Source organism: Macaca fascicularis, chromosome 3 (assembly GCF_037993035.2).
Source record: "Macaca fascicularis isolate 582-1 chromosome 3, T2T-MFA8v1.1".
Lineage (NCBI taxonomy): Eukaryota > Metazoa > Chordata > Mammalia > Primates > Cercopithecidae > Macaca > Macaca fascicularis.
In genome coordinates this window covers 36,438,066-36,465,540 of record NC_088377.1, presented here as the reverse complement: position 1 = coordinate 36,465,540, position 27,475 = coordinate 36,438,066, and the positions used below count along the sequence as shown (strand labels likewise).

The window sequence follows — 27,475 nt, the reverse complement described above, 5'->3', positions numbered from 1 at the left end:
ACTCCATCTCAAAAAAAAAAAAGAAAGAAACTCATGAATAGCTTCTCCAATCTCCTCTCCCACCTTCCTTACTTCCCGAAAACCATTAGTGTCCTCACAAGGAGAACTACAGTAGAAGTATGCCTGCGCTATGGGTGTTTCCAGCCTGCCAGGATTTGGCATGTCACCTACAAAGTCAGAGGTTGTTGGGCGGTTTCCCGAAGGGCAGAGAGCAAGCAGTGGCCGAGGAGTCTGGATCCACACCCCGGGTCCTGCTGGGGCCTGGGTTTGGGCCTCTCAGCATGGCCTTCCCTGGTTGGCTCCAGAGATCAGCAGCAAAGATCTGCTTAGGCCAGGCACAGTGGCTCACACCTGTAATCCCAACACTTTGGGAGGCTGAGGTGGGTGGATCACCTGAGGTCAGGAGTTCAAGACCAGACTCGCCAACATGGCAAAACCCCATCTCCACTAAAAATTAAAAAATAAAAAATAAAAATAGCTGGGCACGGTGGCATGTACCTGTAATCCTAGCTACTGGGGAGGCTGAGGCAGGAGAATCGCTTGAACCCGAGAGGCAGAGGTTGCAGTGAGCCAAGATCGCACCATTGCACTCCAGCCTGGGTGACAGGAGCAAAACTCCATCTCAAAAATTAAAAAAATAAAAATAAAAAACAGACCCACACCAGCCCCTCCACCAGCAGCTGTGTTGTGGGGGCTCCCTCAGGCCAGCCGGGGGCAGGTGTTGAAAGCAGCTTTCAGAAGCCACATGTGGCGTCTGCACCAAAGCCACCTGCGCCTTGAAGCACTATTGCAAAAACCACATGCAGACAATTGAGAACTCCAGAGCACAGCAAGCCTGCTCTGTCCATTCCTGCTGAGGGGCGCTCTGCTCCCAGACCCATCACACAGGGCAGATGGATCTCTGTCCTGTACCATGTCAGAGAAGAATGAGAGAGACGTAAACAGCAGGTGGGGCCAGTGGGGCCGGTGGGGCCTCTGTTCACCTGCCCTGGCTTCCCTCCTCCCCCACTGGAGGACGCAACCTCCAAGGCCTCTGGGCCACCCACCCTTCCGGGGAGGCTCCTGCCTCCTCCACCCCTCCTTGTCCCAAACTCCTCCACCCACACTGCCCTCTCAGAGGCAAGGCCACTCAGAAGCCTGGAACTTTCCAGAAGCTTCCCTCTCCCTCACCTGCACGCACACGCACGCGCACACACACACACACTCACACGCATGCTTTCCCTGCCCTCCCTTGTGTCTTGCAGCACAGTCGAAGAAGACAATGACAGCGGCGGGTTTGACGCCTTAGACCTGGACGGTACGTGCCTCTCAGATCCGGGAGGGTCCTGGATAGGACGGGTCGTAGAGGGTCACAGGTGGAGGGTCACAGGTCCTTAAGACCTACTATGTGGAATGGACTCAAGTCACTCTTGAACACAGAAGATAAGCCTCTGTCCCCCAGGGGGCTTGCTCGTGGCCGAGAGACGCCCTGTGAGTTTGTTCTTTATCTTGTAGGTAATGGGGGCCCATCCAGCTGTTGTGCAGAGGGCTCGAGCTAGGTCTGGGCTTTTAAAAAGCGTAGCTCTCACGTACTGTAGCCAGGCACCATGGAGGGGCTCGACCTGCATACCTGATCCAGTTTAATCTCAACAACCGCTCTCAGAAATGCTATTGTTACCCTCATTTTATAGATAAAGAAAGGAGCCTCAGAGACAGGAAAGAACAGGAGGGCAGAGGGTGGGCTGGGAGCAGGGCGTTCTCGTAAGAAATTCATGTATTGAGCTGTTAACCAGTCTGTGCAAAAGGAGTACAGAATGCAGATGGAGAGGCCGATATTGGAGGGGCAAGGCCAGGGGGAGAGGCCAAGCTTGGAGGTGCAAGGCTGTGGGGAGAGGCAGACCTTGGAGGGACAAGGCCATGGGGAGAGGCAGACCTTGGAGATGCAAGGCTGTGGGGAGAGGCCGACACTGGAGGGGCAAGGCTAGGGGAACAGGCCGACACTGGAGGGGCAAGGCAGGATGGGGAGAAGTAGGGAGGGTGAAGGTGGGATGGGGAGAAGTAGGGAGGGGCGAGGTGGGATGGGGAGAAGTAGGGAGGGGCGAGGCAGGATGGGGAGAAGTAGGGAGAGTGAAGGCGGGATGGGGAGAAGTAGGGAGGGTGAAGGTGGGATGGGGAGAAGTAGGGAGGGTGAAGGCGGGATGGGGAGAAGTAGGGAGGGGCGAGGCGGGATGGGGAGAAGTAGGGAGGGTGAAGGCAGGATGGGGAGAAGTAGGGAGGGTGAAGGCAGGATGGGGAGAAATAGGGAAGGTGAAGGCGGGCTTGCAGGGTCACCGCCTTCAAGCCTGTCTCAGCACCAAGGGAGGGTGGCAGCATCCCCTGGCCCGACAGAGCTGGCAGCAGGGGAGACCGTGGCTCAGAATCCTCCGGGTGTGCCCTGCCAGCCCCCTCTCTTCCAGGGCTCCCCCAGCCTTTGCCAGCTAAGGCTGCCAACCGATGAAACAAAAGATGAGTGGTCCTCTTTAATGGGGGAAGCATCAATGCTATCAAGTGTTAAAGAGAGGTTAGCACCTAATTGAGGCTGGGTAATGAGAAGAATTGAAAGAGTTTTGGAAAGGGGAGAGAATCCCGGGCAACCGTCCAAAGTATTTTGCAGTGTTGGGAAAAATTCCATTTGCAGAGAAGCCTTTTGTTATCAGTCCCAAGCAGGTTTGCAGTTCCCTCCATCCCAGCCACCCGGAGTTCTATGCAGCAGATGTCTTTCCCCCAGGTGTTCCGGGTCCACCTGGGGTGAGAAGATAGGGGGGGGCCTCCTACGGGGGCCAGACCCTCCTCTTCCCGCCCTGCTTCAGGCCCCTGCAGGCCGGGAAGCTGATGGACAATGGTGAGGTCTTAGGGTACCAAAATGAAATCTGGGGGCCCAACTCAAAAACAGAATGAAGCCAGCCACGGTGCCTCATGCCTGTAATCTCAGCACTTTGAGAGGCCAAGGCAGGTGGATCACTTGAGACCATTAAGAGTGACATAGCAAGACCCTGCCTCTACAAAAAAAAAAAATTAGCCAGGCATGGTGGCATACCCCTATAGTCCCAGCTCCTTGGGAAGCCATGATAGGAGGATAGCTTGAGCCCAGAAATTCAAAACCAGCCTGGACAGCATAGTGAGACCCCATCTCTATAAAAAAAAATGTTTAATTATCTGGACATGGTGGTGTGCACCTGTAGTCCCAGCTACTCCAGAGACTGAGGTGGGAGGATCACTTGAGCCCAGGAGGTTGAAGCTACAGTGAGCTATGATCACCGCACTGCAACCTGGGCAACAGAGCAAGACCCCCTCTAAAAAAAAAAAAAAAAAAAAAAAAAAAAAAAAAAAAAAAAAAAAAAACCTAGAACAAGCAACTGCTAATGGGAAGTCCCCCTTTTCCAGATACCAAAAAAAAAAAAAAAAAAAAGGAATCTTAAAAACCAGATACCTGGGCCGGGTGCGGTGGCTCAAGCCTGTAATACCATCACTTTGGGAGGCCAAGACGGGTGGATCACGAGGTCAGGAGATCGAGACCATCCTGGCTAACATGGTGAAACCCCGTCTCTACTAAAAAATACAAAAAACTAGCCGGGCGAGGTGGTGGGCGCCTGTAGTCCCAGCTACTCGGGAGGCTGAGGCAGGAGAATGGCGTGAACCCAGGAGGCGGAGCTTGCAGTGAGCTGAGATCTGGCCACTGCATTCCAGCCTGGGCGACAGAGCAAGACTCCATCTCAAAAAACAAAAAACAAAAAAAAAACCAGATGCCTGACAAGGCTTCCCACTAAGAGGAAGCTCCTGGAGGCTGAGGAAGGTCTGTGTTGGAGACATTCAGTGTGGGACTCAGCCTTCTGTGCTAGGGAACCTCAGAGACCCATCTCCCAGGAGGCTCCCCAGGAGGAGCAGGGCAAGAGGCTCCGAGCCTGCCCCAGTGCCAGGGCCACCCCAGCAGGTCCCGGCACTGTCTGCGGAGCTCCCCGCCACCCCGGTACTGATGGGCCCTCGTCCCTCTGCAGATGACAGTCACGAACGCTACTCCTTTGGACCCTCCTCCGTTCACTCCTCCTCCTCCTCCCACCAATCCGAGGGCCTGGATGCCTATGACCTGGAGCAGGTCAACCTCATGTTCAGGAAGTTCTCTCTGGAAAGGTATCCTGGTGAAGGGGAAGCCGGGGTTGAGGGTGGGGATGGGATAAAGACCCCTCACCCCCTCACTCCCCTGCAAAGGGGACCATTCATGTGGGCCTTGTTCTCCTAGAGCCAGCACCAGAATCGTAGCATTCCCGAGTCAGAAATCACTTCCTGGCCGGGTGCGTTGCTCACACCTATAATCCCTGCACTTTGGGAGGCCAAGGCAGGAGGATTGCTTGAGCCCAGGAGTTCCAGACCAGCCTGGGCAACATGCAAGACCCCGTCTCTACAAAATAATTTAAACATTCGCCAGGTGTGGTGGCACACACCTGTAGTGTCAACTACTCAGGAGGCTGAGGCAGGAGGATCACTTGAGCCTGGAGGTTGAGGCTGCAGTAAGCTATGATTGCACCACTGCACTCCAGCCTGGGTGACAGAACGAGATCCTGTCTCAAAAAAAATGAAATGACTTCCTCTGACCTCCCAAGTGTCCAGGCGCAGAAACCGAGGCCCACAGAGGGAAGGGCTTCCCCAAGGCCATGCAGTGTGGCAGAGGCAAAGAAGTGGGACCCAGATACCCAGCAGGCCCCGTCCATGACACATTGGAGCCTGGTGGGCCGTGCTCGAGGGCCCCCTCCTAACATGGCCCTTGCCAGTCCCAGTACAGCCGCTGCAGGTCAGGGAGGGCGCCTCAGCTCCCCTCCTCATCTGCATTTCTCTCAGCAGGAGCCGCTTGTGAGCTCTCACTTCCCTTAGCCATTAAGGGCCATTCTCAGAGCCAGGACACCGAGGCGCCTGATGACCACAGGAGGCCATGCCACCGGGGTCCCAGCACCCGCCACCAACCCCCGGTGTGTCTCAGTAGGGCTTTTCTCTTTTCAGCCCAGCTGCCTAACTGCCATTCTGTTTCCGCTGCAGACCCTTCCGGCCTTCGGTCACCTCCGTGGGGCACGTGCGGGGCCCAGGGCCCTCCGTGCAGCACACGACGTTGAACGGCGACAGCCTCACCTCCCAGCTCACCCTGCTGGGGGGCAACGCGCGAGGGAGCTTCGTGCACTCGGTCAAGCCTGGCTCCCTGGCCGAGAAAGCCGGCCTCCGCGAGGGCCACCAGCTGCTGCTGGTGAGGGGCTGGCTACAGGGGAGGTGGCTGCAACCGTAGTGTCAGTGCTGACATTTAGGGCCCCTAAGCCTTGCATTCAGCCCCGGATCCCTGGGCAGGAGGAGGGAGCTGGAAGGTGGTCAGACCATCCGCATCACGGGGCCCTTCTCTCCCCAGCTCCCCGCCTGTGCTTCTGCAGTCTGTGTCCAGCCACCGGCTCCTGCAAGCTCCCAGGGTGCAGGCAGGAGGCAGGTGCACCTCCCTGAGCGAAATGCTTTTTCCCCCTGTTGGCACTGAGCTAGTCTTTGTTCGGGGAGAGATGGTTTTCTTCCCAATGTACAGAGAGCGGCCTTACCCCTGCGGTTCTGCTGCCTGTGGAGCGGGGAGACAAACGCAGTCTCTTCTCTCCAGCTAGAAGGCTGTATCCGAGGCGAGAGGCAGAGTGTCCCCTTGGACACATGCACCAAAGAGGAAGCCCACTGGACCATCCAGAGGTGCAGCGGCCCCGTCACGCTGCACTACAAGGTCAACCACGAAGGTGAGACCTCCCTCCGCCATCTGGAGCGACCCTTGGCCAGGGAGGCAAGTCTCTGACCTGGACAAGTGACCTCGCTGCCCAGAGCCTCCGCTTGCTCTTCTGTTCAGTGGAAGGCACGGGCACTTCCTGGCAGCATCACGAGGCTCAGGGGCAGGTCTGAGAGAGCACACAGGGATGGCGACGGCTGTGAGCAGGGCTTTGCTGTCTCGCACCGGCTCTTTGGACATGTCTGCACGCACCTGCCCGGGTGACTCAGGCTGCCCGCCAGGTCACAGTGGACACGGCATCCCCAGACTCAGGCACACCTGTTGGAGCCCTGGCTGGCCCAGCTCAGCCCTTTCTCCCTGGCAAGTGGAAGTTGCTTCCTCTCTCGGGCTTCCCGTCTGTGATGTACACAGGCAGCAGCTCTGGGGTCAGTCTCCCCACGGACTGGGCATGGAGAAACAGAGGTTCCCTGTCAGGTCCTGCTGGGGGATTCCTGGCTTTGCTCAGCATATCTCAGAAGCCTGCTCACCCCCCAGGCCGGGGGCCACAGCAATGGCTACCTGAGCTCTCTAACTACTGTAAGAACAGAACCTACAAACAGGACCCTACTGGAGTGAACTTTCCTTCCCTGGAATTCCAGACTGCAGGATGGTGCTGCTGCACAACCCTGGGGGGCGCTGTTCACATCGTATTCTGTGGCACTGCTGGTCAGGAGGCCCAGAGATTTCTCTACCCAGGACCAAGACCACCGAACCACACCCCGCGACTCAGGATTCTTGCTCTGAGATCCCCCGGCTCCGGGGCAGGTGGGCCTCACCCTTCATAGACTCAGGGAAACGGAGGCCCCGCCCTGGTTCTGGCCTCCCCGGCTGCAGCTGAGTGTGGTGCCTTTTCACAGGGCCCCAGCATCCTTTGAATGGGATCTCCTGTTTCTCAGCCAAGACTCCTGGGCGGTGAGCTCTGAGCTTTGTTTTCTGCTCTGAACGAGTCTGAGTTCTCATTCTCACCTCTGGGTTTTTCTACATGATTATCTCTGCAGCTGGATCTTATTTTTAACCGCCAGGGCTCATGAATGTTTCAGCAGAGCATAAATAGCCAGTTTCTCTCTATCCGCTCTCCAGAGCCGCCTGCTCGAGCTCCTTCCCGGCAGTGCCCTACCCGTGCAAAGACAATAACGATGCTTTATCCCTACATGCAAGGCAGGCCTCTCCCCAGTCCTGCACCCTGATCTTCCAGCCCAGCAGAAAATCGGTGGGCCTGCAGAATATGATGTGAGCAGCGCCACCCCCCGACCCCCGACTCCCGACCCCCAACCCCTGACCCCCGACCCCCGACCCCTGACCCCCGACCCCCGACCCCCAACCCCGGAGTTGTGTAGCAGCACAGCCCTGCAAGTCTGGAATTCCAGGGAAAGAAAGTTCACTCCAGCAGGGTACTGTGTGCAGGTTCTGTTTTCATAGGAGGCAGAGAACTCAGACAGCGATCACAATGGCCCCTGGCCAAGTGGATGGGCAGGATTCTGAGATGTGCTGGACAAAGCCAGGATCCCCCGGACAGACCTGACAGGGAATCCCTATTTCTCCATGCACAGTGGGCGGGAACATTCATCAGTTAATCCAGCTGGCTGGCTTGGCCCTGGAATGTGGGCGTGGACAGTTGAGGAGCTACTCTGGTTATTAGAACCATTTTAGCTCCCGCAGTGTTATGCAGCCCTCAGCATGTGGGGTTGATTTGGGGGTTTATATTATGGTTTTATATCATAGCAGAGCTTGCTGCGTTTATCATGTTCATGGTTTATGCCCCGCTCCCTCACAAAGTATTTGCAAAACTGCTTGGGAGGCTGATGACATTTAAATAAGATTCAAACGACATGTGCCATGGTCTCTTTGGGAAACCATTTGGCAGTGTCTTCTAAAGATAGATAGATGATTGATTGATAGAAGATAGATAGATAGATAGATAGATAGATAGATAGATAGATGATAGATGTTAGATAATGGATACGTAGATGGATGATGGATGGATAAGTAGATAGATGATTGATTGATGATAGATAGATAGATAGATAGATAGATAGATAGATAGATAGATAGATAGATGATAGATGTTAGATAATGGATACATAGATGGATAATGGATGGATAAGTAGATAGATGATTGATAGAAGATAGATAGATAGATAGATAGATAGATAGATAGATAGATAGATGATAGATGTTAGATAATGGATACATAGATGGATGATGGATGGATAAGTAGATGATTGATAGATAGATAGATAGATAGATAGATAGATAGATAGATAGATAGATGATAGATGTTAGATAATGGATATGTAGATGGACGATGGATGGATAAGTAGATAGATGATTGATTGATTGATAGAAGATAGATAGATAGATGATAGATGTTAGATAATGGATACATAGATGGATGATGGATGGATAAGTAGATAGATGATTGATTGATAGATAGAAGATAGATAGATAGATAGATAGATAGATAGATAGATAGATAGATGTTAGATAGATGATAGATGTTAGATAATGGATACGTAGATGGATGATGGATGGATAAGTAGATGATAGATAGATAGATAGATAGATAGATAGATAGATAGATAGATAGATGATAGATGTTAGATAATGGATATGTAGATGGACGATGGATGGATAAGTAGATAGATGATTGATTGATTGATAGAAGATAGATAGATAGATGATAGATGTTAGATAATGGATACATAGATGGATGATGGATGGATAAGTAGATAGATGATTGATTGATAGAAGATAGATAGATAGATAGATAGATAGATAGATAGATAGATAGATGTTAGATAGATGATAGATGTTAGATAATGGATACGTAGATGGATGATGGATGGATAAGTAGATGATAGATAGATAGATAGATAGATAGATAGATAGATAGATAGATAGATGATAGATGTTAGATAATGGATATGTAGATGGACGATGGATGGATAAGTAGATAGATGATTGATTGATTGATAGAAGATAGATAGATAGATAGATGATAGTTGTTAGATAATGGATACATATATGGATGATGGATGGATAAGTCGATAGATGATTGATAGATAGAAGATAGATAGATAGATAGATAGATAGATAGGTGTTAGATAGATGATAGATGTTAGATAATGGATACGTAGATGGATGATGGATGGATAAGTAGATAGATAGATAGATAGATAGATAGATAGATAGATAGATAGATAGATAGATGATAGATGTTAGATAATGGATATGTAAATGGATGATGGATGGATAAGTGGATGATTGATAGATAGATAGATAGATAGATAGATATTCTATGACCAAGTAATTCCACTTCTGTCTATATACCCAAGAGAAATGAGCACACATATCCACAGATAGATGATTGATTGACTGATAGATAGATGATTGATAGATGATAGGTAGATAGATAGATAATAGATGAATAGATAGATGATAGATAGGTAGATAGATGATAGGTAGATAGATAGATATTCTATGACCAAGTAATTCCACTTCTGTGTATATACCCAAGAGAAATGGGCACATATATCCACAGACAGCAGTGTATATGAATAACTCTTAGCAGAGTTGTTCACAATACCCAAAACTGCAGACAATGCAAGTTGCACATGGGAGAATGGATACATCTACATACCATGGAATACTATACACCAGTGAAAAAGAGCCCCCTCCAGCTACGTTGCAGCATCACAGACAAATCTCACAGGCGTAATGTTGAACAGTGGAAGCTGGAAGTGAAGAGAACATATGCTGTTTGGTTCCACTTACATGAAGTGAGATTCAGCCTATTTATAGCAATGTTGGTTAGGATGATGGTTCCCCTTGGGAAAGGTACTGACAGACAGGGCTCTGGTTGTTGCTGCCCACACATATATATTTGTGGAAATTCATTGAGCTGAGTACTTAATTTATGCTATATGTGAGTTGTGCAGCAATGAAAAAAAAAACAAACAAGTGCTGTATAAGGGTGGGGAAATATGAAGAGTGTAGCAGGAATGCTAGTAAAGGTGATCATTGCAACTTGGCAAAACTTTCAGCTCTGAGCTTCCTGGCAGCCAAGACAAAAAGGGAAACTGGTAAACAACATGGCTACCCTTCACTGGGGAGGTAGAACTTTCCCCTAGCTATAAGCTTTAAGTTGGTGGTGAGGGAAGCTGCTCTAGGAGCTGCTCTGATGGTCGGGGGACCCCATATCGATAGACAGCTGGTGCATCTTTCCCTCCACAGGGTACCGGAAGCTGGTGAAGGACATGGAGGATGGCCTGATCACATCGGGGGACTCATTCTACATCCGGCTGAACCTGAACATCTCCAGCCAGCTGGACGCCTGCACCATGTCCCTAAAGTGTGACGATGTTGTGCACGTCCGTGACACCATGTACCAGGACAGGCACGAGTGGCTGTGTGCGCGCGTCGACCCTTTCACAGATCACGACCTGGACATGGGCACCATTCCCAGCTACAGCCGGTGAGGCCAGAACCAGGGCAGGGCCTCCGTTTCCCTGAGTCTGTGGAGGACCAGGCAGGATGCCATGAACATCAGCAGAGGGGCTTATAGAGAAGCCCAGGCCAAAGAAGGCTACTGCTTTCCGTTTCACAGCGAGGTCCCCCAGGCCCTCTTCCTCCAGGACTTCCTGCCTCCTCAGGGATGTCTCTCGACCTTCACTAGAATCCTGCAGAACCCTCTTCCATCTGGTGGTGACCAGACCACCTGGTACTCAATTCTATGCTCTCCTGCTGGGTTCATTAGTCATTTCTTTTCCATAGACCACATCCCAATAACAACGTTCTCATTATAACAGCACTAGCCCCCGGGGACTGAGCACAGGTAGTGTGTCAGGCACACAGCAGGCATCCGGAAGCATCTATAAGACTGTAACACTACACATCCATACCACAACATCTGTAAGACCATGACAACGCACCTCAGGCCAGTCCTCCAAGGAAAGCATCATCACACCAGATTTACGGAAGAGGAGACGGTGGCTCAGAGGGGTTCAGTCACTTTTCTGCAGCCCCACAGCGAGCCAGTGCTGGAGGTGGGATCCAAACACAGATACAAGGAGCCACATCTTCATCCCGGGTGGCCCTTGGGCTCAGAGCACACACCAGCCACAGGGCCATCCCTATGCAGAGTCAGACATGCACCCCACCCATGCCAGTGCGGTGCTGCGGCCCCGCTGGCTTCCCGGTGCTTGACCCTTGAATTTCAGCCCCTGAAGCTCCTCTCTTCGCTCCGCAGAGCCCAGCAGCTCCTCCTGGTCAAACTGCAACGCCTGATGCACCGGGGCAGCCGGGAGGAGGTGGACGGCACCCACCACACCCTGCGGGCACTCCGGGTAGGTCTGCCAAGCACTCTGTGGGAGTAGCAGGGCCAGGGACCTTGCCAGCTTCAAACCTAACTCCCGGGTCTTTTTTAGAGGCAGTAACAAATGCAATCCATCCATATTGGGATGATGAATTCTAGGGGACTTAGTTCCTTAGGAATGAGATGCTCTCTGTAGAAGGAGACCCGTCCTCTCATGCCCTCCCACAGGTCCTGACTTTCCAGGACAAGGGGTTGGTGTCTGGCCAGGCACAGTGGCTCATGCCTATAATCCCAGCATTTTGGGAGACCAAGGTGAGCAGATCACTTGAGGTCAGGAGTTTGAGACCAGCCAGGCCAACATGGTGAAACTTTGTCTCTACTAAAAATACAAAAAGTAGCCAGGCCTGGTGATGGGCGCCTATAATCCCAGCTACTCGGGAGACTGAGGCAGGAGAATCGCTTGAACCTGGGAGGCAGAGGTTGCAGTGAGCAGAGATCATGCCACTGCACTCCAGCCTGGGCAGCAGAGCAAGACCCTGTCTCAAAACAAAAACAGGGCTGGGCGCAGTGGCTCACAGTTATAATCCTAGCACTTTGGGAGGCAGAGGTGGGAGGATCATGAGGTCAAGAGATCGAGACCATCCTTGCCAACATGGTGAAACCCCATCTCTACTAAAAATACAAAAATTAGCTGGGTATGGTGGTGCGCCTATAGTCGCAGCTACTCAGGAGGCTGAGGCAGGAGAATTGCTTGAACCCGGGAGGTGGAGGTTGCAGTGAGCAGAGATCACGCCACTGAACTCCAGCCTGGTGACAGAGCGAGACTCCCTCTCAAAAAAAAAAAGGTGAGCCTAGATGTCTGGCTCGAGCTGGACTGCAGGCCTTTGCTCTACCATCCATGGTCTCTGTTGAAGCGAATCACCTCTCTCCCAAGTCTCCAGGACTCCTCTCCCCTACCCCGCCTGCCCCCACCCCTTCCCTGCAGGCTTTTGATTTCCCTAAGGAAGTTTAGCACGGAGGGGACTTGAGGACAGGTCTCCGATTCTCACCAGCATCATTGTGTTCTTGCCTCCTGCCAAGCCCAGCAGGGCCTGACTGATGGATAAATTCATTTCAGAACACCCTGCAGCCGGAAGAAGCGCTTTCAACAAGCGACCCCCGGGTCAGTCCCCGTCTCTCCCGAGCAAGCTTCCTTTTTGGCCAGCTCCTTCAGGTAAGGCTCTCCGGAGTGCCTACCGACTTTTCAATCATATTCTGCTGTGGCCCTGCCCTCCCCCCACTGAGAAGAGACACCCGAATCAAAATAATCGTGCTTTGTGTTTGTACACCACTTGCATCTCTTCACAGTGCCTCACATCTCCTGTCCCATTTTATCCTCTCAGTGACAGGTTGGTAGACAGTCTCTGTGCCTGCGGGAAGCAAATCCCACTTTCATAAAAGATTGAGGAACCTTATGGTGAAAAGAAACTGAAGTTAGCTGTTCAGATACTAATAGAAAGATCAGAAGCAGTGTATCAGGAGATGAAAAACAAACATCCTAAATATCTAGGCCAGTTTAGGTCCTCATTAATCGAGCATTCAACTTATCTGAGCATCCTGGCAGCCAAGGTAAAAAGGGAACCCAGCAGATTCTTTCAATCTTATCTGTCTAGGGAAACATTTTAGCAATCGGGACCAGAAAGGACTTTTCCCTTCTACTTAATTCTAAAAGGAATTTTTTTTTTTTTTGGCATGGATCATTATAGAAAGAACATTGACTAGCATTGTTTGTGATATCTTCAGAAATGGCTTCTCATAAATGCAGAAACACTCTTTGGGATCGTTTCTTTTATCACCCGTGGACGAAAACCAAGGGGGTAATATGAAAATGTGGCCCCATGAGCGTGTTCCTGTGTAGCTGCCTCACTCATTAGACCCCAGTGGAGACAGTGTTTCGTTCCGCTGCTCCATCTTGATGTTGGAACGGGGAAACCCAGGGAAAGTATGAGCAATGTGACCCTAAAACCCAGGAAGACACAAACAAGTGTCAGAGAGCCACCCAGGTGGAAAGGAACCCTGGCCAAGTCTGAGGGGTTTACAAGGGCAGGACCATTTGAGATGACGCATTTTTACACCCGCGTGTCATGCAAGAGTGGAACCTTGGGGCCAGGCGCGGTGGCTCACGCCTATAATCCCAACACTTTGGGAGGCTGAGGCGGGTGGATCACTTGAAGTCAGGAGATCGAGACTAGTCTGGCTAACACGGCGAAACCCCGTCTCTACTAAAAATACAAAAAGTAGCCGGGTGCAGTGGCGGGTGCCTGTAATCCCAGCTACTCAGGAGGCTGAAACAGAAGAATCGCTTGAACCCGGGAGGCGGAGGTTGCAGTGAGCCAAGATCGCACCACTGTACTCCAGCCTGGGCGAGAGTGCGAGACTCCATCTCAGAAAAAAAAAAAAAAAAAAAAATAGTGAAACCTTGGGAGTCTCATCCAGAGCCCTGCAGCCAGTTAACAGAGAGACAGCTGACATCCCAGATACCATGTGTTTTCCTTCCTGCAGAAGAAAGAGTGTGGAGAGACTCAAAGTAGCCTATAGAATATGGTGTGAACCTGCTTCTGTGCCCACTGCCGGGGCATCTGTTTCTGCCTTCCAGGACTCAACTCTGTGAACTGTAGAAAAAAGTGGGTTCCCCCCATTAAACTTGGGGATACCGAGGCAGAAAGGCATGGTGAGCACAGTGTCAGAGGGAGGTGACATTGTCCAGCACATGCCCAGCAGGGGGGCAGTCCCTGCCCACAGGGGTTTCCAGCCAGGGGTCTTCACGGCTGGGGCGGCTCAGGTCCCACAGTGCCTGCAGAGCTGCACCTGAGGCTCCCACGGGGATGCAGATGGGCTTGACCTGAGACTCATCCGGCTGGGGAAGACTGTGGGCACTGATTCATTCATTTGCCTACTCAGGACATCTCTCCAGTGGCTAAAGGGCTCAAGCCACCTGCTGGGAGTCTCCTGTTTTTATAGGGGAAATGACTGGCCCAGGAACCCCCCGGGCAGAGGAGGGATGTGAACAAAGGTCTGACTTTGGCTGGTTGAGGGCAGCGCCCTGTCTGTTTAGAAGCGGAAGCAAAACAGTCCTCCCCCAGTCCTCCCTCTGCTCCTCCAGTTTGTCAGCAGGTCCGAGAACAAGTATAAGCGAATGAACAGCAACGAGAGGGTCCGCATCATCTCGGGAAGCCCGCTCGGGAGCCTGGCCCGGTCCTCGCTGGACGCCACCAAGCTCTTGACTGAGAAGCAGGAAGGTACATGGGGACCGCCTGGCCCCTCCCACCACTCCCAGCCACAATCATACATGCCTCACCCTCACCTGGGGGCACATTGGTCCTCGTGACGGGGCCTAGAAGTCCTCAAAACGGAGGGGAGGGAGGACATAGGTGGCTCATGCCTGTAATCGCAGTGCTTTGGGAGGCCAAGGCAGGAGGATCGCTTGTGGCCAGGAGTTCAAGACCAGCCTGGGCAACATAGTAAGACTCCCCATCTCTACAAAAAATATAACTATAAAATATATAAAAACATTAAAAATAAAAACATAAAACATTAAAAATAAATCTTAAAAGATGTAAATAAATAGCTAGGCATGGTATCACGTGTCTATAGTCCCAGCTACTTGGGAGGCTGAGGTGGGAGGATCACTTGAGCAGGAGGTTGAGGCTGCAGTGAACCAAGATCACACCACTGCAGTCACTCTGGCTTGGTCCATACAGCAAGACCCCTAGCTCTAAAAATAAAAATAAAAGACAAAAATAAATTAAGGGTGAGGAAGCCTGGCCTTGGCTGTGAGGGCCATGCTGCCTCGGGGTGACGTCCCGCCAAGCTCACCGGATAACGACGCTCTCGTTGTGGTTGCTTCGCGCCTGGGTACCTGTGTTAATTGGGGCTGTTTGCTGTGAAGTGTTCGTTTTATTGATTTCTCTACCCACTGAGTGCCTCTTGTCATTTATCAACCCGGCGAGGGGCCTCCCGGTCCACCGTCCCCTACCCCGCTGGCCCTGGCTGGCCCTGCTCAGGGAAAGGGAGGCCACAGCCCTGGCTGGATCTCAGAGGAGGCCCTGGGGCAGCTCCGCAGGCTGGCCCTTTGGAAGTTGGAGTGGCCAGGCCAGGGACAAGAAAAGGCACAAGGGACAAGGGACAGGCTGCCTGTTTCTGGGAACCGTTTCCTCTGGGTGCCTGGAGTGGTTTCATCAGAACCCCGGGCTTCTGCACGGCTCCCCCACCCCAGCCAGAAAGGGACTGAGAAGGCAGAACTGAGGCCAAGTCGTCCCTCCCAGTGCTCCTGGGAGACACCCAAGGCCTTGCCCGCTGGTCCTGGTGTCTCGTGGGCGCCCGCCAGCACTTGCTTTCCTTGCCCTCACCCTCCCCTCCGCTGGGCTGTACCCAGTCCATGCCCTTCCTCCAAGAAGCCCTCCTTGATCATCTGCCAAGGCAAACTTTCCCTCCAGAGCTCAGCCAAGGTTCCTGCATTTGTCACACACTCCGCCTGCCCCCCACCACACCTCCCCTCCCCGGCACACGAGCCCCAAGCAGTGCCAGCCCAAGGTGACCTCAGACATTCGATGCCCAGGGCAGCCGCCAGGCCTCCACACTAACGGTGGCCCCCAGGACCCAGCCCAGGGGCCCCATCCTCCCTGGAAGGTCTTCAGAGCCCCAGGGCTCTGACCACCGCCCTCTCCTGCCCCTGCCAGAGCTGGACCCCGAGAGCGAGCTGGGCAAGAACCTCAGCCTCATCCCCTACAGCCTAGTACGCGCCTTCTACTGCGAGCGCCGCCGGCCCGTGCTCTTCACACCCACCGTGCTGGCCAAGACGCTGGTTCAGAGGCTGCTCAACTCGGGAGGTGCCATGGAGTTCACCATCTGCAAGTCAGGTGATCGGCGAGCCACGGCCACCTGGGGAGCCCCGCGGGAGCCACGGACAAGGATGACTTCCCCTCTTCTCTTCCCTCCTCCCCTCCTCCCCTCCTCCCTTTCCCCTTCTTCCCTTTTTCCTTTCCTTCCTCCTCCCTTCTCCCTCCTCCACCTTCTCACTCCTCTCCTCCCCTTCCTCACTTCCCTCCTCCCCTCTTTCCTCCCCTCCTTTTCTTCTCCCTCATCCTCCCCTCCCTCCTCCCTCTTCTTCCCTCCTCCTCCTCTCCATCACCCCTCCTCCCCCTGGATGAGTGGATAAATGGATGGATGGATGAATGGATGATGGGTGACTGGGTGGGTGGACAGATTTATAGATAAATGGGTGGGTGGGTAGATGGATGGATGGAAGGATGGGTGGGTGGATGGGTGGGTGGATGGATGGATGGATGGATGGATGGATGGATGGATGGATGGATAGGTGGGTGGGTGGGTGGATGGATGGATGGATGGATGGATGGATGGATGGATGGACGGATAGGTGGGTGGGTGGGTGGGTGGATGGATGGATGGATGGATGGATGGATGGATGGATAAGTGGATGGGTGGGTGGACAGATGGGTGGGTGTGTAAGGGGTCAGTAGACGGGTGGGTGGATGGATGGATAGATAGGTGGGTGGGTGGGTGGATGGATGGATGGATGGATAAGTGGATGGGTGGGTGGACGGATGGGTGGGTAGGTGAGGGGTCGGTAGATGGGTGGGTGGAACAGGAGATTTATTTAGACTGGTGATCAGCCTTGCACCACAGTGCCTGAGCTGCTTTGTCCAGTGAAGGGTATTGCGGAGAAGCCAAACCGTGAGTATTTGCCAAGCACCTGCTCCATGGGCTGCCATGGGGAGTATGAAGAAGGTTAACCTTAGCCCTGCTCTCAAGGAGCTTCATGGTCTAGTAGAAAGGAGATAAGATTCATTTAAACATGGCTGGAAGGAGATTGGACATCGAGTTCTGTAGAGCCCAGAAGGTGGCAGGCAGGGCCTGGGTGGGATGATCAACCCAAGGCCACCTGGTGCTGCCCTCAGGACTGGCCCCTCTCTCTGCAGATATCGTCACAAGAGATGAGTTCCTCAGAAGGCAGAAGACGGAGACCATCATCTACTCCCGAGAGAAGAACCCCAACACGTTCGAATGCATCGCCCCTGCCAACATTGAAGCTGTGTCCGCCAAGGTGAGGCGGGGGCTGGGAGGTTGGACGAGGCCGGGATCCTCCGTGATGATCCTCATGAGGCCACCTGGGCCAGGGACAAGGGTGGGATGAAGAGTTGCTTTCACCTCCCCGTGGCCAGACCTCTCCTTTTCCCCTTGTCCCAGCAGCTGCCCTGTGTTAACGTCCTCTCTGCGCCCTTGTTCCCTGGGCTCCGACGTGAGTTTTTATTTTGGAGCTGCTTTCTATTTGTGATGGCTTCCTGGAGCTGGTGTATGTTCGCATTATTTAGGGGTGTGTGTCTGGTTGTGATAACAAGGGCCAGAGATAGAGAACCAGCTCATCAGGGCGAGAGACAGGATGAACGTGAAGGTGACAGGGATTGCATTCACCAAACGAGGGGAAAACAGGACATCATGAGGGTTGTTGGCAACCATGCGAAAAGGTTGTCTGTGTGCAATGTGGAGTCTTTGGAGCCAGAAAACGTGACCTAAGCATTGAGCTCTTCCTCGTCCCAGCACTGGATGAAGGAAAGGCTTTCTGTCCACGTCAGTGGAGGGCCGGGGGCTGGCTCCGTGGCGGGCTCTCGGTCTGCACCAGTGGAGGGCTCCCCCAGCTGCCGGGGGCTGGCTCTGTGGTGGGCGCTGACCTTGGGGATGGCAAGAGCAGATGGTGGTGTTTTTGGTTTTTTTTTAAAAGTCTGGGCCACAGCTTTAGGAAATTCTGACAGCTGGCGCGGATAGAAAGTAAGCGGACAGGGTTGGAGCCGAGATTGTTTTTAGCTGAAAAGAAGAAGCCGTCCAGCAGATCTGTGCTGTTAGAAATGTGGGCCATGGCCCTGCTCACGGGGAAGGGGGAGCAGTGGCCTGCAGGAGGCCCAAGGGGACCCTGAGCAAGGTGGGACATTCCCACTTCCAGACCCGAGTGCTAGTTCCAGGCTGTGTTCAGTTTGTGAAATTCACTGAGCTGCACACTTAGAATGCTGTGTTTATGTTCTATTCCAGTGCAAAGTTTGATGTTTTATTTATTTATTTAGAGACTGGGTCTCGCCGTGTTGCCCAGGCTGGAGTGCAGGGCACGATCCCGGCTTACTGCAGCCACGCCTTCGTAGGCTCAAGCAACTCTCCCGCCTCTGCCTCCCGAGTAGCTGGGACTATGGTTATGCACCACCATGCCCAGTAATGATTTTTCTAATTTTTTTAGAGATAGGGTCTTGTCATATTGCCCAGGCTGGTTTCAAACTCCTAGCATCAAGCAATCCTCCCACCTCCCAAAGTGCTGGGATTGCTGGCATGAGCCACCATGCCCAGCCAACATTTGGTGGAAATTTTTTTTTAAGTGATGCCTTCAGCAAAGCAGAGATTGTCCTTTCTCAAAATGATGAGCTCATGGTTGAGAACCCTTGCAGATACTCCTGGGACCTGCCAGCCTGGCTGACTCACCCTTCATGTGTTCCCTACTCTCTTAATTGAAGGCGGGCTAGGGTAGCAGGTGTTTTGGGGGGAGGTGTGTGTGTGTGTGTGTTTGAGTGTTTGAGACAGTGTCTCACTCTGTCAGCCAGGCTGGAATGCAGTGGCACCATCTTGACTCACTGCAACCTCCACCTTCCGGGTTCAAGCGATTCTCCTGCCTCAACCTCCCGAGTAGCTGGGATTACAGGCACCTGCCACCACACCCGGCTAATTTTTGTACTTTTAGTAGAGACAGGGTTTTGCCATGTTGGCCAGGCTGGTCTCGAACTCCTGACCCCAAGTCATCAGCCCACCTTGGCCTCCCAAAGTGCCGGGATTACAGGCGTGAGCCACCACGCCCGGTTGGTAGCAGGTGTTTCATTCAAACTCATTCATGCCACCTGGTTCACCCTGGCCAAGGCCTCGTCTCTGCCCATGAACATCACTGTGGTCAGCAGAGTCCTGGAGTGTCCAGACTCCTGGGAGGTCTCATCTCCTGGATCAGTGGCAAATGGCTTTCAGGGCTCCCACCCGGCTATAGACCCCAACCCTGCATCCAGGCCCTGCCGCAGGCACCTTCACAAGAGCGAGAGGTGGGCGGGCTGCTGCTGACCGAAACCACTGTGCCCACAGAACAAGCACTGCCTGCTGGAGGCTGGGATCGGCTGCACGAGAGACTTGATCAAGTCCAACATCTACCCCATCGTGCTTTTCATCCGGGTGTGTGAGAAGAACATCAAGAGGTTCAGGTAGGGCTTCCAGACCCTAGGGGCTGCCCCCTCCTGTCCCTAGCACCCCACCAAGTCTCCATGGATCGCAGGAGGCCTGTGTGCCCCCACTTCACGCGCCCCCCTTAGTAAACCCTCACCAAGTACGGGACTGACCTTGCAGAGCTGACGCCGAAGGCAGCGGCCGAGATGATGACTCACAAATGGGGCGCATCCCAGGGGACAAGAGCTAGGAGGGTCGGGGCAGAGTGCCCATCACCCGGGGTGGTCAGGGAAGGCCTGGGGGATCTGTCAGCGAGATCCATGGCAGTGAGGGGGGCCTAGGAGATGAGAAAGAAGACGCAATCTGGGCAGCGGGGGAACAGCTGGTGCTCAGACCCTGAGACAGGTGTTTGGGCCAAGTGGTGAGGGGCGGAGGGGTGAGGGGTGGAGCAGTGAGAGGCAGAGGGTGGGGGTGGACGGATGAGAGGTGGACGGGTGGGGGCGGAGGGGTGAAGGGTGAGGGTGAGGGGAGAAGGGGTGAGGGCTGGAGAGGCGAGAGGTGGAGGGGTGAGGGGCAGAGGGGTGAGGGGCCGAAGATAAGGGGCGGAGGGGTGAGAGGTGGAGGGTGAGGGGCGGAGGGGTGAGGACTGGAGAGGTGAGAGGCAGAGGGGTGAGGGGCGGAGGGGCGAAGGGGTGAGGGGTGGGGGGTGAGGGGCAGAGCAGTAAGGGGCAGGGGGTGAGGGGTGGAGGGGTGGGGGCAGAGCAGTGAGAAGCAGAGGGTGGGGGCGGAGGGGTGAGGATTGGAGGGGTGAGGGCTGGAGAGGTAAGAGGTGGAGGGGTGAGGGGCAGAGCGGTGAGGGGCAGGGGGTGAGGGGCGGGGGGTGAGGGGCGGAGGGGTGAGGGCAGCTGGTACAGGCCCTGTGGGGCCACGGGAGCCACGGGAGGATGCGGCGTCTTGTTCCGAGTGCATCTGGAGGCCGCTGAAGGTTCTGAGCGGAGGCGTGGCATGGTCCACTTTAGGGTATAAACGCACCTCTCACCTCTGTGTGGACAGGCGCAGGGTGGCGGTGCGGGCCGGGATCCTGTCTGGGAGGCGATGAGAGGCAGTGTGACTTTGGATCCGTGCTCAGGGTCGAGCCTGCAGGATTCGGGAAAGGGTTCACTCTGGGATTCCAGAGAAGGGGAGGCCGGGCATGGTGGCTCACGCCTGTAATCCCCACACTTTGGGAGGCTGAGGTGGGTGGATCAGCTGAAGTTGGGAGTTTGAGACCAGCTTGGCCAACATGGTGAAACCCCATAGTCTCTACTAAAAATACAAAAAATTAACCGGGTGTAGTGACATGCACCTGCAGTTCTAGCTACTCGGGAGGCAGAGGCAGGAGAATCGCTTGAACGTGGAAGGTGGAGGTTGCAGTGAGGTGAGATCGAGCCACTGCCCTCCAGCCTGGTCGACAGAGTGAGACTCCGCCTCAAAAAAAACAAACAAACAAACAAACAAAAAAGAACGAAAGGATGGCGCTGAGGTTTGGGGCCTGGGTGACGAGGACAGACTGGCCCTTAAGTGGCTTCATCTCGGATCCCCGCGCCTCCTCGCACGCACCTGCAAAATAAATGTCCTGCAGCCATTTTACAGAGGGAATAACAGAGTTTAGGCCCCTTCATTCCTTTTCACCAGATACTCACTGAGCCCCTGGGAAGGGTTAGGCTCTGGGGAACCCAGCAGTGAACAAAAGAGACCGGCATCCCCCCTCAACACCTCACACCCGTTAGGCTGGCCAGGACCAAAAGCACAGAAACTGACAAGAGTTGGCGAGGAGGATAGACGTCGAAACCCCAAGGGCAGCTGCTGGAAATGCAAAAGAGAGCGGCCACTGTGGAGGACAGCATGGTGATGCCCCAAAAAATTAAAAATAGAATACCATATAATCCAGCAGCCCCACCTGTGGGCATGTCCCCAAGAGAAGTGAGAGCAGGGTCTGTAAGAGACATTTACACGCCTGTGTTCACAGCAGCGTTACTCCCAATAGCCAAAACATGGACTTCACCCAAGGGTTGGTCCGTGGGGGATGAATATACACAACAGGGCCCACCCATACAGGCTAGGAAGGTGGCAAGAGCTGAAAACCTTGCAAACTGTTAACAAAAAATAGTTGAAACAAAGAAATAATAATACATTTAATGCAAGAGAAATAATAGCATGGTACACACCCCCTTCCCTGATCTGCCCTGCCTTGGAATGTGTTTGTGATGCAGTGTGTATTGCACCAAAAATACTGTATGGAATTTGTTTGTTTGTTTGTTTGTTTGTTTGTTTGTTTTGAGACAGAGTCTCACTCTGTCACCCAGGCTGGAGTGCAGTGGCACAATCTCGGCCCACTGCAGCCTCCACCTCCAGGGTTCAAGAAATTCTCCTACCTCAGCCTCCCAAGTAGCTGGGATTACAGGTGCCCACCACCATGCCTGGCTAATTTGTGTATTTTTACTAGAGATTGGGTTTCACCATGTTGGCCAGGCTGGTCTCGAACTCCTGACTTCAAGTGATCCTCCCGCCTCGGCCTCCCAGAGTGCTGGGATGACAGGCGTGAGGCATCACACCCAGCCCATACAGTGGAGTATTATTCAGCCTTCAAAAGGAAGGAGATTCTCACAACCACTCCGTGGGTGTGAGATGAACCTTGAGGATGTTATCCTCAGTTAAATAAGCCGATTACAAAAACACACGTGCTGTACGTGATTCCACTTCTATGAGGTCTCTAGAGCAGTCAGATTCCCAGAGACAGGAAGCAGAAGGGTGGTTCCTGGGGGCTGCGGGAGGGAAGATGGGGAGTATTTAATGGGCCTAGAGTTGCAGTTTGGGAAGATGAGAAAGTTCTGGAGATTGGTTCCACAGCCGTGTGAATATACCTCATGCTACTGAATTACTCACTTAAAGAATAGGTGAAATGGTTGATTTTCTTTTATGCGTATCTTAGCACGATTAAAAATAAAAACGATGTGACCGGGCCCGGTGGCTCACACCTATAATCCCAGCACATTGGGAGGCCGAGGCAGGCAGGTCATTTGAGGTGGAGAGTTCAAGACCAGCCTGGCCAACATGGTGAAACCCCACCTCTACTACAAACATAAAAATTAGCCGCTCATGGTAGCACGTGCCTGTAATCCCAGCTACTCAGGAGGCTGAGGCAGGAGAATCGCTTGAACCCGGGAGGTGGAGGTTGCAGTGAGCCGATATTGTGCCCCTGCACTTCGGCCTGGGTGACAGAGAGAGACTCCATCTCAATCAATCAATCAATCAATCAATCAATAAGGATGTGTTTGGAATTTCCGATAAACAGCTTAAGGAGCACGGTCCCTAGCATTAAGAGGCAGGGACACTATAGGGAGAAGCAAGGCAGGGAAGGGGTGGGGACCGCGGCAGTCAGGGGTGTCCGGGCAGGTGGTGCCACACCAGTGCCGCGGATTGGCAGCCTCCCCACAGCCCCTGCATGTCTCCTCCCAGAAAGCTGCTGCCCCGGCCTGAGACCGAGGAGGAGTTCCTGCGCGTGTGCCGGCTGAAGGAGAAGGAGCTGGAGGCCCTGCCGTGCCTGTACGCCACGGTAGAACCCGACATGTGGGGCAGCGTAGAGGAGCTGCTCCGCGTTGTCAAGGACAAGATCGGCGAGGAGCAGCGCAAGACCATCTGGGTGGACGAGGACCAGCTGTGAGGCGGGCGCCCCAGGCAGAGAGATGCTGCGGTGCGGGGCATCCTATGAGGCAGGCGCCCCGGGCAGAGAGATGCGGTGGGTGTGGAGGGATCCTGTGGCCCACGGAGCTGCCCCAGCAGACGCTCTGCCCCACCCGGTGATGGAGCCTGGGGGGCACAGGTGCGCCTGGGGAGGAGCAGGGCGCAACCCATTCCCCCAGCCCCGGCTGACCTGGCCCAGCGGTTTGGCCCTGCTGGCCTGAGCAGGGAGACAGGGGAGCAAAGGACGCCAAGCTGGAGGCCCGAGGCCAGCCGGCCTCTCGAGAGTCAGAGCAGCAGCTGAATGTAATGCTGGGGACAGGCGTGCTGCCACCAGTAGGGCAGGGACCCGGACAGCCAGGTGACCACTAGCCCTGGGGACACTCTTGCCGTAAACACATCCCCAGGCAGGACAGATCGGGGAAGGGGGTGTGTACCAGGCTATGATTCCTCTTGCATTAAAATGTATTATTATTTCTTTGTTTCGACCCTTTGTTTGTGAACAGCTTGCAAGGCCTTGAGACCTTGCCACCCTCCTAACCTGAAAACCACGCCCAGGGAGCTTAGCTGGGGACTCAGGCCCCACGTTCCTGTGTAGGGTGCCTGGACACACCCCAGGGTCCCAGGACAGGCCTAATTTATCCCTGGGCTTAGGGCAATACTTGCTAATTGCATCCCGTAGAGTCAAATGCATCTGATTTGGAAGATCAACAAATTATCTTGTCACCCTGGGGAGGGCCCGTCCTCTCACAGACCCTGGGGAGTCCTTGCAGTCTGTGCCTGGCCTGCCCCATAATTCCAGCCCTGAGGCCAGGCCCCTGTCACTCAGCTCTTCTCTGCACATAATTGCCTCTGCCCTGCATTCAGTGTCCCTAGAGGGCAGCCCAGCTTCCTCCTGCAGGTCAGGAGCAAGCATGTGGGGTACAGCCCTCTATGGGGTTCATACCGCACTGCCCAGGAGCTTGAGGGGTGCAGGAAAGTCGTGCCCACTCCCCAGCAGGTAACAAAAGTCCTAGGAGTTCTAGAACCATTCTTCTCCTTCACCCCCTTGATGCAAATTTGCAGAGGGTGGACCTGACAGGCACAGCCAAACGAGGCCAGGTTGCACCCTCACAGGGCGCCATGCTGCATAAGCAGGAAGCTGCTGGGTGGCAGGCTCAGATTCAAACCCAGGTCTGTCTGTCTGTGGGAACCGTGGGAGCAACTGCTCACTAACAACCTAATTCCCAGACTCCCCTTCCTTCCTAAGAGAATCCTGACGTATCCTGAGAATCTACGTGCACAACTCAAAGAACATATATCCCAGCCTCCCTTGCAATTAGGGAAATGTAAGGGGAGGTTTGGGGGAGAGACAAATGGTGCTTCCTCCAGTTTTGTGCCAGGGATGCAGATGCAATGGCTGGAGCACAAGCAGTGTTCTTGCATCTTGAGGTGACTATGAGGATGGAAACCCCGCTTGCAGGATGGTAGATCAGAAAGAGAGAAGAAGCCACAGTCACTGATGACACTTGGGGGCCCAGGACCACTGCTTGAGTTTCTTTTATATGGCACAGAAAGAAATTTGCGTCTTGTGTTAAATGGCTGTTATTTCAGTTCTCTGTTACTTGCAGCCAAGAGCAATTCCTAACACATACAGGAGAAAACTTTATTCTTTATAGTTTCAAATACCACGGGCATGGGTTAATCCTCTGCTAGGTTTTTACCACCTAGACAAGGTATGAATTATTAATAAAAGAACTCTATTAATAAAGATCTCTTCCAAAAAAAAAAAAAAAAAAAAACCAATACTGTGTGGCCTGTAGCATTTTCTGACATTTTGACCTGCAGAAGACAAATTAGCAGCAGAAATCTCTGGGAGGTGGGAGTGGATGGATGGGGGTCCTAGGAGACACCTCGTTCCTGCCTCCTCCCTGGCAATCCATCTCTGCACCACCAGCTCCGGGTCTGCCGGGAGTGTGATACCTTGAAAAATAGAATGTCTCCCTCCAAGAGCCCATGAGCAATGCTTCCTTTTCCAAGACAGCCCCCAGAAACAAGCTAGATGTGCTGGGTGTAGAGAGGCGGTGACTCTGAGGTGCAGCTGCTGTTATTTAGGGCCAAATAAACCACCACGCGAGGTAATGCTAGGGCCAGAAGGCCTCCTGCTTCCATCTTGTGAAAGCCTTAAGTTAAACCGTAAATCTCCCCCCAAGCCGAGGCCTTCGTGTTTCGGCCTGGAAACTGTGCTTCTTTGCTAAGTGCTCTGTGCTGAGTGGACAGACATGACAGGGAAGGCGTCTCGGATAAAAAGCCAGTTGAGTGATTTACATCTATTTATTTGACTTCAGAACTCTCAGGTGGCTGAACAGAATAAGCAAACAGGTGGCTTGCGTGTCATGTGGGAGGACAGGTGGGGTGAAGATGAGCTGTGCATAGGGAAAGATACCTGAAAAGAAGCTGTGGTGGGATTTATTCTCCCCCTTGCCTTGCCCAAGTGATTTTAACCACGATCAAGAGTGCAGGGCTGCGGGGTAGATACTTGCTAATAAGCGGGTGAGAGGAGACAGGGGCCGAGGGCTGGAATGAGGTTCCCTGTTCCCTTCTCTGATGAAACAGTGAAGGCAGCAGAGGAGTGGGGTTGGCACCCCGAGGACTGGTTCACATGAGGATTTCCAAGGAAACCTCCAGCATCATCGCCTTCTGCCCCCGGGTCCTGCCTGTCAGCTGACAGCAACCCCTGTGTCTGCCTGGAGAGCCCTGGGTCTGGGAGGCAGGGGAGGGAGGCACAGAGCTCTTGGCACCGTCTGCCTGCAGGTCCAAGTATTACACGAGGGCCTGCGAGCTGAGTTTTGACTGCAGAGACATCCCAGGGCTCAGGGAAGCTCCGGCACAGCAAAGCCTGAGCCCAAGGCTCTGGATGCCTGTGCTAAGCCAATAATGCCACGACGATGCTTGGTTCACACCACGGGCACCAGCCATGCAGCTCAGAGCCACCATGAGAGGCGAGCACCGGAAATTGTGTCGTACGTGTAGACAACACACTTTTCTGCGGAGAAAGTCCAAGCTTTCTCTGATTCCCAAAGGGTCCCGCAGTCCCAAAAAGATGAAGAACCATTGCTCTGGGATTCGGCAAATAAGAGCAAATGTTTTTTGAGCTCCTGCTCTGTGCCAAGCACCTTGTAAATGTTATTTTACTTATCCCCAAACTCTTCTCCACGTTATACAGGAGAAAACTGAGGCTCAGAAAGGTTAAGTGGCTTGACCAAGGTCACACAGCTGGTAAGCTGGAACTTCACCCAGGTCTGGTGATTGGCAACTGTAAGCTCGGGGCTGGATTTTCCGATTCTGATGTGCTATTTGGGATTCTGGGGCCTTTGGTCATGTGTCCCCTCTGCTCTTCTAGGGACCAAGGAAGTGGTTGGCATTCCAGGCAGTGGCTGGCTGGGGGTTGGGTGACCTAATGACCACACTGAGAGGATATAAATTTCCTCTCTTGTTTGTGGTTTTTTGTCTGGTTGGGTTTTTTGTTTTTGTTTTTGGTTTTGGGTTTTTTTTTTTTTTTGAGACAGAGTCTCACTCTGTCACCCAGACTGTAGCGCAGTGGCATGATCTCGGTTCACTGCAAACTCCACCTCCCAGGTTCAAATGATTCTCGTGCCTCAGCCTCCTGAGTAGCTGGGACTACAGGTGCACACCACCACCACGCCCGGCTAATTTTTGTATTTTTAGTAGAGACGAGGTTTTAGCATGTTGGCCAGGCTGGTATCGAACTCCCGACCTCAGTTGATCCACCTGTCTCGGCCTCCCAAAGTGCTGTGATCACTTAAGGTCAGGAGTTCCAGACCAGCCTGGGCAATGTAGTGAGACCTCATCTCTACAAAGCATGTTTAAAAATTAGCTGAGCGTGGTGATGCTTGCCTGTAGTCCCAGCTACAGCGCTGGGATTACAGGATTTCCTCTCTTGGAAGAGGCAGTCTGCTCACCGCCTGGTAGTGCCAGCCCAGCTGGCCCTGGGCTTCTATGTAACCAGGTCACAATTCTGAGAAATGGTGGTTTACTCACCCAACCCAGGAAGGGGGCTGTTTTGGGGATGAGGTGAATGCAGGAGTGAGACGTCTTTGAGCCCTGGCATCGTGCCACCATGCTGTTCTCAAAAGCTATCACAGTCTGGGTGTGGGGGCTCACACCTGTAATCCCAGCAATTTGGAAGGCCAAGGTAGGTATATCTCTTAAGCTAGCACCCAGGCTGGAGTGCAGTGGTATGAACATGGCCCACTACAGCCTCGACCTTCTGGGCTCAATCCTCCAGCCTCATCCTCCCTAGTAGCTGGGACTAGAGGCCTGCATCACCACGCTCAGCTAATTTTTAAACGTTCTTTGTAGAGACGAGGTCTCACTACCTTGCTCAGGCTGGCCTGGAACTCCTGACC

At 53.4% G+C, this 27,475-nt stretch overlaps 1 protein-coding gene across 10 annotated transcripts in view; it reads left to right on the top strand.

Moving 5' to 3' along the window:
* CARD11 (caspase recruitment domain family member 11) overlaps positions 1 to 23,546 on the top strand; it is a 139,501-nt gene extending 115,955 nt beyond the window's left edge. For 6 of the 10 annotated variants that reach the window (XM_045389759.3, XM_015447039.4, XM_065541576.2 and 3 more), the window contains 12 exons: positions 1,245 to 1,297; positions 4,014 to 4,146; positions 5,047 to 5,248; positions 5,639 to 5,765; positions 10,025 to 10,265; positions 11,040 to 11,136; positions 12,223 to 12,318; positions 14,248 to 14,383; positions 15,824 to 16,003; positions 17,084 to 17,208; positions 19,269 to 19,384; positions 22,845 to 23,546. In XM_045389759.3, the coding sequence (XP_045245694.1) occupies positions 1,245 to 1,297; positions 4,014 to 4,146; positions 5,047 to 5,248; positions 5,639 to 5,765; positions 10,025 to 10,265; positions 11,040 to 11,136; positions 12,223 to 12,318; positions 14,248 to 14,383; positions 15,824 to 16,003; positions 17,084 to 17,208; positions 19,269 to 19,384; positions 22,845 to 23,049 (1,711 nt within the window). In that variant the 3' untranslated portion in view covers positions 23,050 to 23,546. The remainder of the gene's footprint in view (positions 1 to 1,244; positions 1,298 to 4,013; positions 4,147 to 5,046; positions 5,249 to 5,638; positions 5,766 to 10,024; positions 10,266 to 11,039; positions 11,137 to 12,222; positions 12,319 to 14,247; positions 14,384 to 15,823; positions 16,004 to 17,083; positions 17,209 to 19,268; positions 19,385 to 22,844) is intronic. The other 4 variants (XR_012432172.1, XR_012432170.1, XR_012432171.1 and 1 more) reach the window with 2 other exon arrangements.
* The last annotated feature ends 3,929 nt before the right edge of the window (positions 23,547 to 27,475 follow it).